This window comes from Balaenoptera acutorostrata, chromosome X, assembly GCF_949987535.1.
Source record: "Balaenoptera acutorostrata chromosome X, mBalAcu1.1, whole genome shotgun sequence".
Classification (NCBI taxonomy): Eukaryota; Metazoa; Chordata; class Mammalia; order Artiodactyla; family Balaenopteridae; genus Balaenoptera; species Balaenoptera acutorostrata.
The window spans coordinates 126432755-126449689 of NC_080085.1; the positions used below are offsets into that span (position 1 = coordinate 126432755).

At 37.0% G+C, this 16935-nt stretch overlaps 1 protein-coding gene and 1 pseudogene across 1 annotated transcript; one reads left to right on the forward strand and one right to left on the reverse strand.

Moving 5' to 3' along the window:
- Positions 1 to 12811, forward strand: part of LOC103007785 (tRNA pseudouridine(38/39) synthase-like) — a 188828-nt pseudogene extending 176017 nt beyond the window's left edge.
- A 2491-nt stretch (positions 12812 to 15302) lies between these two features.
- Positions 15303 to 16649, reverse strand: LOC114238253 (uncharacterized protein CXorf51A-like). Its single transcript, XM_028167171.1, has 3 exons — positions 16631 to 16649; positions 15761 to 15860; positions 15303 to 15627 (listed from the first exon to the last, which is right to left on the reverse strand). Exons 1-3 carry the CDS (start codon positions 16647 to 16649, stop codon positions 15303 to 15305), a joined length of 444 nt encoding a protein of 147 aa, XP_028022972.1.
- Positions 16650 to 16935: the final 286 nt, after the last annotated feature.

Here is a 16935-nt window from a genome sequence, read left to right on the forward strand (position 1 = left end):
TGCCTAATTCTAAAAGGATTAAGATACAATATGAAAATATTTCTTGATAAACGCAGTTAAAATGCAAAAAAATAAGAGTACGCGCAAATACAAATTCATATACATGTGAGAACCTATTTTAAAAGAGGTCAGAGAGAATCAGGTTGGAATCTGGAATGAATGAAGTATAGAAACTGAGCAATCAATTTAGCAGCCCAAACAAGAAGCAGGACCCACTGGATAATATTGTGTGATTTTCTGGTGAAAAGAAGCAAAGCTACCCAAACACCTGTTTTCTTGGCACTGAATTCTAAGAAGGACATATAGGGGGATCCTTATCTTCAGATTCAGTTTTTAAATAAATACAGGCACACTCTTCAAATGGATACATCTCAGATGGATTCTCCAGAAATGCTGAATGTCACATCAAATCAGATTTCAGTGGTGTCATCTCTGTGGACAACAAGGCAAACTTGTCCAGGTGCAAATATGGCTGATGGAACAACATGAGACCAGTGCTTAGAGTATCTGGAGGAGGGAGTCCATGAGATCTTCTGGTACTTTCTCTCGTGCTATGAGCCAAGGGTTCAAATTTAAGTTTGTCTTGATTAATAAGGAAGGAAGGATGGGGGAGGGAACAAAAATTCATTAAGCCGTACAGGATAAGAGAAATGGAAACTCTGCATTTCTGTCCCAAGGGTCAATATTTCTCTATAAACCTTGAGGCCCTAAGCCTTGAAGGGTCTGTTGGGGCCCAGGGTAGGCCACCCCAAAATGTGCCTCAACGACATATGGATTATTTTGAATTAAAGTTACTTAATAAACAGCCAATGCAGGAGAGGCACTCTGACCTGCTTTATGTCTCCCTGAAATTAGGAAATAAATCTCTCATGAAAGGTGCTCTCCCTGCATCTGGAGGTAGAAGGGACACCCTTATCACCAAAGATAGGGAATTGGGGCCAAGAAACCTATATATACAAACCTTGTGACTTCTTTAATTGACTACCCCAAGCCCAAACTCTGTTTAGAGTTTTCACTAATAAGGTACCCAAACCTAAGTTTCTTGGTCCTGTCAATTCCTCACAATTGTATTCTTTTCTTGTCTAAAAAGTATAAAAGCTGCCTACTTTGGCCACTTCTGAGGTCCCAAATGGGCCCTCCATATGCATGAATTAAAATTTGTTTTGCCTTGCATCAATTTTACTGTTAGTCCAGCCACAAGAACTCAAGAGAGGGAAGGGGTAAATTTCCTCCCTGACAGATCCCAGAGATGGGTTTGACTGTAGTTTGGGGACAAAAAGCCCTCTTCCGGCAGAGAATGGGAACAAGGGTGATTTGCAAAGCAGCATTAAGGATTGAAGCTGAGATTAAGAACCAGACAGACAGTAGACTAGAAACATTAATCCAAAAGGACTGTGGAGAGAGTCATTAACTAGTGAAAGTTGACTAGATAAACACATGGTAGGTCAGAGAAGAACAATCAGGTGCAGAACAGAGTGTGCTAGGCATTCTCTGGAAATATTGCTAGGCAAGCTTGCAAATTTACATGGAGTTCACTGGTATTTCCCATATATGGGCCACCGACTCAAAGAGAATCAATTTGGTTCATATACCACGCATTAAAAATGCACAGTAGTTTAACTGTATATTTCCCCTTCTAGACTGTGAACTCCATGAGGAAAGAGACAGCTTGTCTTATTTACTACTAAACATCCATTAGGAGGCACGTGGCTTGACATTTAGAAGATAACAAAAATGTTTGAAGGACAGAATTAACGTGCCTATGTTTTCTCAGTTAATAATGGCTATTTATAAGGGAGAGGTGGCATTATCCCTATGTTATGGATGAGGATGTAAGACTGAAAGTTGAGATAACTTACACATCCTACAGCTCTTTATCCACTTAATAAGTAGCAGTGCCATCATTTGAACGCAGGTCTGCTTTATGTCAAAGCCCATTAAGCAACACTGTCTCCTTACCAAGCAAACATTTACAGACTAGACACAGGGCACTGATTGCAATGTTAGATATTGGAGATGCTGCAGAGAAAAGTAAGATGTGGTCCTCAGCTTCCCAAACAGAAAAGCAGAGAGTCATACAAAAGTAAAACACAGAGCTTTTTTTAAGATCTAAAGATATGAAAAAATCACAATAGATGACAGCACAAACATTTAACCCTCATGAGAGAGGATCAGAGTTTTTGATGAGATGCTTACAAGATAGACATTAGAAGAATTTAAGGAGTCTGATAGCCCATGTGGATATGGGAGGTGTGGTAGGCAAAATTTTGGCCCCTGTGACCTTCTCTCTCTCTTCTTTCTCACGAATATGTTGAGTTGCATGCCAAAATGGACTTTGCAGATGTAATTAACATTCTTATCAGTGACTTTAAAATAGGGAATTTATCCTGGATCATCTGGCCAGGCCCAGTAATAAGTATATGAGCTCACTTTTTGATCTCCATTTTGTTTTTCTGATTATGTTAGCTATATTGGTGAGTAATGCATAAATATATTTCTTATTTGTCTTTACAAAGAATCAGCTTTCGTTTTATTAATTCTCTCATATTTTGTTTTCTGTCTCATTTGTTTTGCCCTTAATTGTATTTTAAACCTTATTCTTTTCAGATTTACTCTGTTGATATTTTTTTCAAGCTTAATTAGTTGAATGGTTTTTAAATTTTTTCCACATAGTCTAATAAAAATATTCAAAACTGTAAATTTCTCTGTAAGTTGTGCTTTAGATATATTCCACAGTTTTGACAGATACTACTTCTATTGTTCTTAAGGTCAAAGGATCTCATCATTTACATTAGAATTTATTAGTTAATGCATGGTTTATTTGGTGTATTTTTCCTCAAGACACAGAAGATTTTTATCACTCCTTTATTATTATTTATTATTATTCTAAAATTTTTTTTTGTTTTAGTTATGTATTGCTACATAAAACAACCATTTTTATTACGTTGAAGATTGCTGTGGGACATCAATTTAGACAAGTCACAGGAGGAATGGTTTGTCTCTGTTCCACAATATTTGAGGCCTCAGATTGGAAGACTCAGTGACTGGGGCTGGGACGGTAGACTGTAGTGACTACACATGGACTCTATTTGGCTTAGGCTTCTCACATCATGATAGCTGGGTTCCAAGAGGAAGTATCCAGAGAGCGAGTATTCTGAGGGACCTAGAGACTCAGAATCTGCTTGACTTTTTTATGACTCAGTCAGAAGGCACACAGAGTGGCATCCATGGGACTCTATTTGCTGAAGCCATCCCAATCTAGCCCAGATTCAAGGAGAGGGGAAATAGCACTCACCTCTCAAATGAAGGAGTCCCTAATAACCTGTGGTCATGTTTAAAACCTGCCTCAGTCGTACCATGTTCAAAGAACTTGTTTCTGTGTGCTGTTAAATCTTGTGGTTTATATGTGCCTCATTTATTTCCCCATATGTTTATTTACAACAGTTTTCTATTTTCAAGTATATCTTTTAAAAAGCAGGATATCTTTGGTATTTTTTGTTTATTCAATATTAGAGACTCTTTTGATTGCCCCACATTAATATAGCAGGTACAGATTCATGTGTCCAGGCTTGAACACTCTTTGGGTTGTGCTTTTATTTATTTCATTGCTTTTTCCATATGTATTTTGTTTTATGAGGGCTCTGAGTGGTCTCAGACTAGTGCCAGGACAGTAACTAGACATCTAGGTTCGTAAGTGCAATTGAGAGGTGCCTCCCAGCTCCAAGTCTGACTTAGCCCACCTTGATCACATCGATATCTTGGGGCTCTCCAGGACAATGTGAAGGAAATTAGTGGCTACAAAGAGAATCATTTACCCCAGCTTATCCCCCTGCCTTGGGTTCTTTACCCTCTCCAATTTCCATTAGTCATTTCCCCTCCATTCTTAGACCTAAACACTTTCTATATGTCTCTAAGGATTTCTCACACATTTGTTTCAGGTGTGGAGTGTAGGATTGTGTTCTGTCAATATCTTGACTTCTTCGTTGCCTCTTTGGTTGGGTTTGGAGAGGAAGCCCATGTTAGTTTGACATCTTGTCTCAAAGTTTTTCGTTTCGTAAAAGTATATTCATCTGATGTTTTAAAAACATACATAAATGCAATGGTGTATTATACATTTGCTCTTTAGCTTAGAAAATCTAGTCATTATAAATGAGGGGAACTCTCCCTTGTGCATAGCACTTCGTGGATTTTATAGCATCATCATCTTCATTATTTCAATGCTCAGAACAACACTATGACATAGTTATAGACAAATAAACTGAGGAGTTAAGTGACTTGCCTATAAATGTAGCTAATAAGAAACATGGATGAAGTTCAAATTCAGATCCTCTGACTCCACAAATTTCTTTCTACTATACCCTCTCAATACTAAGTTTAAGATCATTTCTCTGAGTCACAAAAACAGAGGCACAGATAGATTGCATGTTGAGTGAAGACATTTTTAAAATAATTTTTAAAATATTTAATGTAAGTATAGCTATTATGCGTGACAGAAAAGACCAGCTTAAAACGATGGATTGACTATGTAGGTTTAGAAAACCAATGACAAAATAGGCATCCATCTGGTGTGCACATTTATTTTTTTAATTGAGATTTTTTTGTTCAACTTTATTTTTACAGAATTTCAAATTTATGGAAAGTTGCAAGTATAGTACTAGGAATTTCCTTTATTCTTCACCAGATTCACCAATATTTCATCACGTTTTCTTGCTTTCACTCATTCATTCATTTGTTTTCTTTCTCTCTCTCTCTCTCTGTGTGTAAATAATACATATAGTATGTAAATATATAGTATTTATTTCCCCAAAACCATTTAAGGGATAAGTCACATATATTATGAATCATTGCCTTAAATCCCTAAATACCTTAGGAGGTATTTCCTAGAACAATAAACCACAGTAATACCAAAATTGGGAGATTTAACTTTGATATAATACTATTCTCTAATTTAGGAATCTGCAAACCCTAGGTCTCAGGTCAAACATGGACAACTGCTGCTTGTTGTGAATAAAGTTTTACTGGAACACAACCACATTTTGTCTATGACTGTTTCTGGGCTACAACAATACAATTGAATAGTTACAACAGGTACCATATGACCCACAAGTCTACAAATATTTAATATTTGATCCTTTACAGAAAAAGTTTTCTGATCCTTCTAAAATCCATAGTCAAATTTGACCTTGTCTAAATAATAACCTTCATAGTTGCATTTCCTCATTCACGACCCACCTAAGATCATTCATTGCATTTAGTTATGTTTCTTTAATCTCCTTCAGTCTACAACAGTTCCTCATCCTTTCTTTGTATTTAATGACATTGAAATTTTTGAAGAATAAAGACCACTTATTTTGTAGAATATCTCTTTATGTTGGTTTATCTGATATTTCCTCACGATAGATTTAAGTTATACATTTTTGACAGGAATAACACTGAAAAGATGCCGTGTTCTTCTTAGTGCACCCTATCAGTAGGTATATTAGATGTCAATTTCTCTTTTGTTAGTGATATTCATCTTAATCACTTAAGTTGGTGTTTGCTAAATTCTTCCAACATGAAGTTACTATTTTGTCATATTGACACATAATTTTTTGGAGGATCAGCTGAGACTTTATAAATATCTCATTCTGAACGAATTATCACTATGATGGTTAAAAAGTGATTTTTAAAAGTCCCAGATGCATATTTTAATATCTTGGTAGGATGATGAAGCTCAGGCCTATGCCCACAAAGTGCAGGAGAAATGTTTAAGGCCAATACTCACTAGAAGCCAGGATTCACACGGAATGCTGAGCCTTATCTTCAGTGCCTTTTTGAGTCTGAATAATGGATGTGGTACTGAAAACAGGGAACATTGGCTGACAGAATATTTATGGAGTAAAGTACTACAGGAGTGCTCAGGATAAGTTCTGAATAATATTTTTTCAGAAAATGCAGTATACAGATTCAAATGCAAAACTATAAGATGAATAAGAAATTTCCAACAATTCAAAATGGTTCAATATAAGGCATAACTGTCTGCATGCCAGAAAGAAACAGGCCACAACATACAGATTTGGGTGACAGTGATTTGTAGCAGCTGTCCACAGCCAAATATTTCACTTATGTGGGGCTGTGAGAAACAAGTCCATTGGGCTGAGCTTAGACACAGTCTCCATGCCCTTGGTTAAGGGCAATCACTTAGACTGCCACTTTCAAAATGACTTTCTCAAGTAGTGGTAGCTGACATACCAAATGTATGAAACTTCTGATTTGACTCGAGATAAAGTCAAAACGAAGGTCATATCATGGTCCTCAAAGTCAGACTTTGTTCAGGAAGTAATTAGAAGAAGGATGATTAGGGAAGCAAGAACGGAACATTTTCTTCCATGTGTTATTGACTTAGCATTGATTAATGTTTTCGTTCTGTCCACTCTCTGATTTTAAAAAAAGGATGAGTTGAAGGACTAATTTTGAGTATACTCATTTTCAATTTCCTTTCAGTATTGGCTTGGAATAGAGCAAATAGTGAAATGATAATGGTAAAGACAAGAAGGGTAGCAAATGTTTTTCTAGATGGTACCAGAGGGATTTCCCAATACAGCACAAAGGAAGTAGTAGGAAAGAAATCTCACAACATATTTTATGTGATTGAAGTATCAGTCTCTAGGTCTCCCCATTTAGATATTTACATAAAACATTGCAAATAGTCTTGTAAATACTGGTTTTTAGGCAATCCTATGTGTAATTTTAAGAAATTTTATTTTTAGAGTATGTCAGGAAGCTATAATTTTGGGGTAGTAATAATGATAGAATAAGTTGGCTTCAGTTATAGTATCCTAAAAAGGCATCGAATAATCACACTCTCATTATAATGTACAAATACAAGCCCTCTAAGAGAACAAAGATTAAGTGAAAGAAAAAAAAAATTATACCAGTGTTGAACCTTACCATATCTTGTCATACACATGAAGATAAGAGCTAATGTTTGCTGAGTTGTTACTCGTATTCAACTGAATCCCATGTGTGAACTGATTTATAAATCTGTACATTCAATGGTAGGTTCTTTTCTACTGCTATTCACCACAAAAATCTTCGTTTAGCTTCTCTGCAAAGTTGTTGATGTTTTGAAGGATATATTACCTATATACATCTGGATCATTAGCTTCATAATTCTCCAAGATGGAGATTTGATAGGAAGTTAATTTTAAGTGGCAAAGTGTCTAAATTATTTTAAGACTGGAAATATCTCTCCACTTCCAATCATTGAAAGTTTGCTTTTCACAATGCAATAATATATTCATTTAAAATATGTTTGAGAGCTTACTATGGAACAGAAATTTTTCTTAAAAGCTGGGGAATATATTGTAGGTATTGAGGGTATTCAGGGAAGGTTTTAGGGTCACATAGTCTGAAGTGAGAAGTGGCGAGAAAGGAGGGTTTTAAAACTAATTCAACAACTGCTATTTGGTATTAAGATTTCCATGAAAAAGCTACTTATGATGACACTTTAAAAGAAATAGCCTTCCTGTGGAAAAACAGTTAGGTTTCCAAAATGTAGATATTAATAGTTTATGAAGACTCAAGGGTATTGTATATTGCTATTTATCTTGATTTGTACCAGGATGACATAAATAGGCACCAAATCCTAGCCAGAATTTTCCATGGGAAAAGGGAAACACAGGAAGTTCTATAGATTACTTTTTAAATTATGGTGATTTAAAGGACTGTATCTGCAGACAGATTGCCTAAATTCCAATCCTGGCTCTGCCATCCACTACTTGTGTGATCTTGGGTAAATATGAGAAAACGTAAAACCTCTGTGCAGTTTCCTACTCAATAAGGTTATTGGAGGATTAAATAAATGTATGTAAAATATTGGGTTGGCCAAACCCGAACAAACTTTTGGCCAACCTAATATTTATAAAAGTGGCACATAGTAAGTACTTAGGTACTAATATTCCTATTAAATAAGGGCAAACTGTACATATGAGAAAATCCAGACTAAAGAAGTTTCATCATTAAAGAAGAATGAATGAAAATAAGTGAACTGAATATGCAATTCAAAAAGTTAAAAATACAAACAGAACAAAAGGAACCATGAGAAATGAATTGTTAAATTTAGCAACATAAATTATTGGATTGAAAATATAGATTAAAATCAATCCAAGCCTTGGCACATGGTAAAGATAATCAAAATGGACAATTTGATTATGAATCAGAGAAAACACAAGATATGCTATCAGAAATTTGGAAGGAAATAAAATTATTCATAATGGTGGTGATAACTGATAACGAAAAATCATCTTGTCAGTTGCCTCTGGAAAAAGTAGTTTCTTTGTTAGGAGACCAAAACCAAGTAAAAAGACTAAGTCATGTAGCTGAATCATGGTTGCCGTGTATTTCTCTGAGGGGATGGTGATGTGAGCAGCCAGCTGACACTTGGTGAAGAAGACGGCAAAGAGGTGAGGGAGTAGGAAGCAAAGTTCAAGTGACAGCACTTGGAATAGAAACTTGGACTTGGCAAGCTTGGCAAGTTTTTGCTTCCTAACATATTCTTATGTATTTCCTCCCTGAATTCTGAAAAAAAATATTACTTTTCAAAATGCCAGCCTGGCTCAGCTAGATTAAGGGAAAAAAAGGAATAGGGTTGCACCAGAGATTGAGGGGCAGAATCACTCTTCTGGGAAATGGATATGATGGCAGAGCCCTTGTGTACTGTTGGTAGGACTATAAATTAGTGCAGCCAATATGGAAAACAATATGAAGGTTTCTCAAAAAATTAACAATAGAATTACTATATGATCCAGCAATTCTATTTCAGGATATATACACAAAAGGATCTGTAATCAGTCTTGAAGATACATTTGTATACCCATGCTCATAGCAGCAGTATTCACAATGGGCAAATGATGGAAGCAACCCAAGTATTTATTGATAGATAAATGGTTAAAAATCTGGTCTATACATGCAATGGGGTATTATTTAGCCTTAAAAAAAGGAAGGAAATTCTGACACATTCTTACAGCATGGATGAACCTTGAGGGCATTATACTAAATGAATAAGTCAGTCACAAAAAGACAAATATTGTATGATTCCATTTATATGAGGTGGCTAGAGTTGCTAAATTCATAGACAGAAAGTTGAATGGAGGGAGGGGGATTGAGGAGTTGTTGTTTAATGGGTATAGAGTTTCAGTTTTGCAAGGTGAAAACAGTTTTGAGATTGCTTGCATAAATGGATTTAATATTACTGAAATGCACACTTAAAAATGGTTAAGATGACAAATTTTGTTATGTGTATTTTACCACAATTAAAAATAAAAAGCAGGAATGACTATATTAGTATCAGGTAAAGTAGACATCATAGCAAAGAGAGCTACTAAGGGCAAAGAGGAATATTACATTATTATAAAAGCATCAATCCACCACAAAGATATAACTATCCTGAATATGTATCAACCAAACAGCAGAGTTTCCAAATACACAAAGCAAAAACTGACAGAGCTGAAAGAAAACATTGACTAAGCCACAGTTATACTTGGACTTCAAACACCTAACACTCAGCAACTGATAGAACCACTAGGCAGAAAGTCAGCAAAGATTGAATAACTGAACAAAACAATGACCAACAGGATCTAATTTATATATAGAAGAGTCAACAACAACAGAGTACACACTTGTTTCAAGAGTCTACAGAACATATATTGATACCAAGATAATGTATATCCTGGGCCATAAAATGAGCCTCAACAAATTTAAGAGATTGAAATCCTACAGAACATATTTTCTGAGCATAATGGAATCAAACTAGAAATATGTAAATATGAAAGACAACAGGAAAATCTCTAAACAATTGGAAATTAAACACACTTATAAATAATCCATGGGTCAAGGACAAAGTCTCAAGGAAAATTTTTTTTAAAAGACATTGAACTGAATGAAAATGAAAAGACATAACAAAATATGTGGAATGCAGCTAACGTACCACTAAGAGAGCAATTTATAGCATTAAATGCTTACATTAGAAAGAAGGAAAGGTCTCAAATCAGAGACCTAAGTTCTTACCTAAAGAAGATAGGAGAAAAAGAAGAAAATAAACCCAAGTAAATAATAAAGAGCAGAAATCAACAAAATTGAAAGGAAGAATAAAATAGTGTTTCCCCATTGATTTTCTCTATTTCTTCAAAAAAATCAGTGAAATTGACAAAACTTTGGGAAGACTGACAAAGAGAAAATTAGAGAAAGCAACGACAAATATCAGGGATGAAACAGGGACTATCATCACAGATCCTGCAGTCAGTTAAATGGATAATAAGTGGATACTGTTGTTAACTCATAAATTTGAAAAATTAGAAGAAATGAATCAATTCTTTGAAATACCACAAGTTACCACCCCCCCCAACAAGGTTATATAGGCAATGTAATTAGTCCTATAACCAATAAAGAGATTGAATTTGTAGTTTAAGTTCTGAAAAAAAAAAATACCCATGTCCACATGATTTCACTGGAAAATTCTACCAAACAGTTAGAGATTATACATTGACATTTACTCTTTATCACAAAATCAAAGAGGGTGAGGACATTTCACATCTCATTTATGAAGCCAGGATTACCCTGATAACAAAACTACAAAGAGAGTACAAGAATAAAGTGGAAAGAGTCACCCTACCTGGTATTAAGGTTTACTATGCAGGCACAATAATGAAGACAGCATGGTGTTTGCTGAGGGATGACATATATCAATGGAACAGAATAAAGAACCCAGAAATAGACTCAAACCAATATTCCTAACTATTTTTGACAAAACTGAAAAAGCAATTCAAGGAGTAAGAGTACCCTTTTTAACAAATTGTCCTGGAGCAATCGAACATCCATAGTTTAAAAACAAAACAAAATAACAACAAAAAAACCTTGGCCCAAATCTCATACCTTATACAGAAACGAAAAAAAATCACACATTGAAATGTAAAACTATATAATCTTAGAGAAGATGTTTGGTACCTAAGACCAGGTGAAAAGTCCTTAGACACCAAAAGCGTGATCCATAAAAGGAAAAAATTGATAAACTGGACCTCATGAAAATTATGACTTTTGCTTTGTGAAACATGCTATAATGATGATGAAACATAAGCTACAGACTGGGAAAAAAATATAAATCACATTACCTGACAAAGGACTTGTATCTGAAACGTATAAAGAGCTCTTGACATTCAACAGTGAAAAAATTTAAAAATCCAATTAGAAAATGGGCTATAGCAGTGGCCCACGATAAGCAGATGGGTCGGACCTGTATGGTTCCTTTATTCCTGGGGTTATCATTTCATTGCTAAAAATGACAGAAACAGAAACCAGACTGAAAAACTCCTAATAAGAGTACAAGAACTGGAGAAGGAGATGCAATGGCTTAAAAAGGAACAGGCCAACAACAACAAGAATTCAAATATTAGAGAAAATTCTTCAGGAACTGGAAATGCTAAGTGTGCTCTTTTTTTTTTTTAATTTCAGTGCTCATGACCAAAGACATGCAACCCTAACATTAGTCTGTCTGGTCTGGACTAGGGATACCGAGGCTTTGCCAGTCAGGAGAACACAATACAACTGAACAGAAACTGAGGCTTAACCAAGACTAGACTAGGAGAAAACAGGCAGACCTCCAACCCTCACTGATGTGGGTGAACAAACGAAGACATTAAATGACTTTGGACAGGTGATTTCTCTTGACCTTTGTTTTTACTTTCCAAGGGGCAGGGATTCAGAGGATTTTAATTTGAAAGAGGTCAACGATGCTGCTAAAGAGATTCATTATGCCCACATTTCCAATCAGGTGCTCCTTCCAGACTTCTCTATACTGGCCTGGGCCCCTGTAGAACCCAGCTTCAGTGCTAGGTTCAGCTATCATGGGCAGACTTACTGCCATTTTCCCCTTGTGCTGATTTAGATATTGTAACCATGAATTATACAGCTCACAAATAGGACGACACGTAAGATTTCAGGAACTTGTGTAAAATACATGTAGCCAGCAGAGTGATTAATTTTCAGTGGACTACTCTCTCTGCTCAAGTACAGCTAGGAGTCCAGAGCCTGGGGGAGGGGAAAGGACAAGAACCTTTCTAGTTATGTCAATGTGAAGTGATTGGCCAGGTGTTCCTTTATTGTCAAGTCTGCTGTATGATGGCTGTCCTTTTTCTGATTGGCCAAGGAATGGAGAAGCCAGAGATTATTGATAAATCTGCTGAACATACAGAAATATCCCCAGAAACCTCAATATGGTATGGCTGTAGAATTTTCTCTTGTCTTATATGACTTTAAGTTTGAAAATATCAACTGGATCTAGGATTGGGAGGTTCAGGAGTTCAGGGCTACCCACCACCGACAGCTATAGGCTAAATACACTGTTAAAACTTACATGTTGTATAGTATACTAGAAGGACCGGACTCTGTTGCCATACCCTGTGGGAAAGGACCAAAAATGGATGGAGTGATAGAATAAAGAAAAGTTAGTAACTCTGTCATAATGCAGACCATTGCATTTGTAGTAGGAGTGGAAATGTACACTATAAGCCCCTAATAGATCATCCTAAATGTCAAGTATAGGAATCCTGATCCAGCAACTTGTAAGTAGGGGATGCATCGAGCATCCACGTTTATTTCATGAAGAGGAAACAAAAAGCCTAAAGGGACTGTAATGACACACAGAGGAAGAAAATATTATTTATAGAAGACAACAAAGAGGCTCTGTGTTTATACAGAAACTAAAACATCATTTAACCACAGAAGAAACTCACCAGGGTCTAGGAGGCAACAACCACCTAGTGGTAGGTGGGTGTAGAAAGGAAATAATATACATGCTATATATATAATTGCAAGAAGTCCTAGAAATTCAGATGATCAGCTCTTAAAAAAAGCCCATAAGGTCATAGTAAGGAAGGTCTTGTTGCTTAAATAAGAAACAATTTGTTCTTTTATCCCTGTCCTAAAAGATTGAGATTTTTAAAAAGCAGTCGTAAAATGGAGATGTATTTCTGTGCACCTGGAAACCTGTGCCTTGTGTTCAAATTCATGAAAGCCTGATTTTACCAGTGTTAAAATAAAATAGGCTATAGACATGAATAGAAATCTCAGTGAAGAGGATATACAGATGGCAAATGAGCACATAAAAAGATGTCCAACATTTACCATCAGGGAAATGCAAATGAAAAGTTCAATGAGATATCACTATACATGAACCAGAATCACTTAAAACAATTTTTTAAGTGATAACACCAAATGCTGGTGAGAGTGCAAAAGAACTGGTGGGACTGTAAACTAGTATAGCCACTCTGGAGAGAAGTATGGAACTTTCTTACAAAACTGAATATGCCATTACCATATGACCCAGCAGTTGCACTCGTGGGCATTTATCTCAGAGAAATGAGAACTTTAAGTTCATAGAAAAACTTATACAGGAACGATCATATCAGCCTTATTCGTAATAGTCAAAAAATAAAAACAACGAAAATGTCCTTCAATAAATGAATGGTTAAACTGTGGTACATCCATACCATAGAATATTACTCACCAATAAAGAAAGTAAAAAAGAAGAATTGATACACACAACCACTTGAATATATCTCAAGGGATTTATGCTGAATGTAAAAAGCCAGTCACCAAAGGTTATATGTTGAATGATTCTATTTATTTAACATTCTAATGGCAGCATTATAGACATGAAGAACAAATTACTGATTCCAGGGGTCATGGAGGGAGGGAGATAGTTGTGATTATAAATGAGTAGCATGACAGATCCTTGTGATGGAAACTTTCTATATCTTGACTGTAGTGGTGATAATCACAGGAAACTACACAGGTGATAAAATTGCATAGAACCATACACACACATACCCAGACTTGTACATGTAAAACTGGTGAAATTGAATATGGTAAGTGGATCAAAACAATTTCAATTTCCTGATTGTGATATTGTACTATAGATATGCAAGATGTTACCACTGAGAGAAACTAGGTTAAGGGTATAATGTATCTTTCTATTTCTTATGACTGCACATGGCCTTACAATGATCTTAATTTTTAAATAAAATTAAAGCAAGTTTGTGGCATCATTTAAATGCTACTAAACTCTCAACAAAATAACAATCTTAATATTGAAAAGAAATGTAATATTGATGTACACAAGGACATTGACTCTCTATGCTGAGTAACAGAAGCTGGATAAAAATGGGTACATACTGATTCCATTTATATAAAATGCTAGAAGATGTAATCTATGGAGACAGCAAGCAAATCAGTGGTTATCTGAGGATGGGGGTGCAGAGAGGGGCAAGAGGAAGCAATTGTCAGGGGGTAAAGGGAGACTTATGGGGGTGATGGGTATTTTCACACTTATAATTTTGGTGATGGTTTAACAAGTATACACATATGACCAAACTCATTAAGCGGTCACTTTAAGCATGTGCAATTTATTATATGTCAATTATACTTCAATAAAACCACTTAAAAGGATAGTCTCTTCAGAGAAAAAACAACAACTTTGGAATGAATAAAGATAAAAGATATTTGGAGGGGAGATTATGTTGTTTTAGAATTCTCTGTAGACAGTTGCCTGTAGTGAAAGCAGACAGCTCTTACTTCCCTGCCCTTGGGAAGCCACTGCTCCACCTTAACTTTCTTTAGACAGTGGGCTGATCAGTGTTGAGTTTGTGGCTTCCAATCACCATTATTTTAGTCCTCAGGGTGCTTTCAATAACTTTTAGTAGGGGGAGATTTTTGGCCCTCTGGAGGACCTTTAGTCGCTGACATCGTAGGGTGAGATGTAACAAACACTTCTATGAAGTAGGTGGCCTGGAAGTGATTTGTCTATTTCTTGGGATGATACTGCCATCTACACACCTCAAACCACATAGGTTCTGGCAATGTACACTTTGTCGTGCCCCTCGTCCAGCCCCCTACCCCAAAGACAGAAATGCCAAGCCCCTTTCCACCTTGCCTGTGGGTTCAAGTGTTAAGTAGGAAATTTATCTTCAGCACTCAGTCCTGACCCATCCCTTATCCCCACTGTCTGGTTAACTGTGATTCTGCCGGTCCACCCCCAACCTTGCAGGACTCAATGTCCCTCCCTCCTCACACACCTGCCTCTTCCTTTCCTTCCCTGCTCCCACCATGAGAGAACTCGCAGAAACACACGGAAATTTTCACAAGTTGATTTTTATTTAATTAGCATCAGTGTACCCTGATGCTGTAAAATTCAATGTCTACGCAGTTGGCCATTTCTCAGACCTCAGACTTGGCAGATATTTCTGAGGTCTCTGGCCTCACCCTGAAGTTTACTGGCTCACCAGGGCTTCGCTTGGAGGGGTGTTGCTGCACAGCACTTGCTTCTGCACGGCCTCTTGGTTCTGCTCTGCATTATTTTGATTTTGATTCAGTGTCTCATCCAGCCTGTGATAACAGCTGAAGAGTGTTGGTCCTGCAGCTTTCTTAGGCTGTCTTGTAGGGTTGACAGCTTTTTCAGAGGCTTTTTTACTCAGACTCCTTTGAAGGGGTTTTCTTACCGTCGTGGCTGTCTTCAGCACCTGGAAGGACAACAGAGTGAGGTCAAAAGGACATTGGATTAGGGAGATGAAGATGGGATATTGATGGAAAGGGAGACTTCATGAGAAGGGGTCAGGGCTGAGGAGGGGGTTTGTGCCAGGCAGGGAGAGGGTAGGATTCTTGGGGGAGAGGGAATCCATGAAGAAAACAGCTTGGGTAGGGTCATCTTATGTTGCCACCATCTCTGGACCTGAGTTCATAGGGAGTCTCATTCATCTTCCCCTGTTTGGAACTTGAGGGTTTTGGGTCCATATCTGTATTAGGCTCTGGTAGTTTCCTGCACACCTCAGCTGTATTGAAGCCTACCAGTGGTCTACCCCAGGCCTACTGACCATGCTATATATATAGCTCCCCAGGACAATGAAGGGGCCGTACCCTTAGCCAACGGTGGCTAAGGAGGGACTTAGCCATCACAAAGCACCACTTATGACACGTCTGTGGATGTAGCTCAGACATTTTAAAGAACCATTCCTGACACCTGGGGCGGGGTGGGGGGGATGATGAGGAGGCTAGAGAGTTAGAGAGAAGAGCCTTCCCAAGCTGAACTGCCACCCCTCCTCATATCCCTATGTTCAACTGTGGTGGTGCACATGGTAGAGAACAAACCTTTCCTCCAAGCTATTCTCCAAGGCCACCCCTACTCAGTGGTTTATTCTGATATCTCCCACCCTGAATTATCAGCTAGTGTTTTGGATATCTTACTTAAAATCCCTCCAAAAGCTATATGGCTGAATTTAAATATTGGTGGAGATATGAATCATCTTACAAACTAACAAAAAGACAGCTCCCATGAATAAACATCTCCCTACCTAGAACATCTGGCATTAAAGCCTGCTGATTTTGATTAAATTATCTTCTGCCAGCTCTGCAACTTAAAGGCAGGGATTAGAATTAACTGCCCACTCATGAAGGTTGCTTTTATTTTTTCTTTTATTCTATTCTTGGACTCTGGCCATATTGTCATCATTGAGTTTGACAAGGTTCTTTCTCTTACATTTTTTCTATTTTTCTTTCATCCTAGAGCCCAACACTCATTTCCTTCCCACAATTAGGCACCTACTCGGATGTGTTTGAATCATGCCCTCGTATATGTTTGTACTCTTGCGAAACTTATAGCCTTATGAAATGTGTGTGTGTGTGTGAATATGGTGCATTGTACCATAGACCTCGTTCTGTTTCTTACCTTATGCTTTTAAGTTCAACTTATGTAGCTATATGTATCTCTAGCTAATTGTTTCTAATGCTGCATCATATTCCATTAGAACGAATATCCCAAGTATTACTTGTCCATTCCTTCCTCTTTTGAGGGACACCTATGTTGGCTCTCCACTCCACTGCCACAAACATTGCTATGAGGAGCATTCT

Excerpts from the sequence above, each read along its gene's own strand:
- LOC114238253 (XM_028167171.1), bottom strand. Across the intron at positions 15,628-15,760 it reads GAGACTCCCTATGAACTCAG|TCTCCCTTTCCATCAATATC; the intron begins GTCCAGAGATGG and ends CTTCTCATGAAG.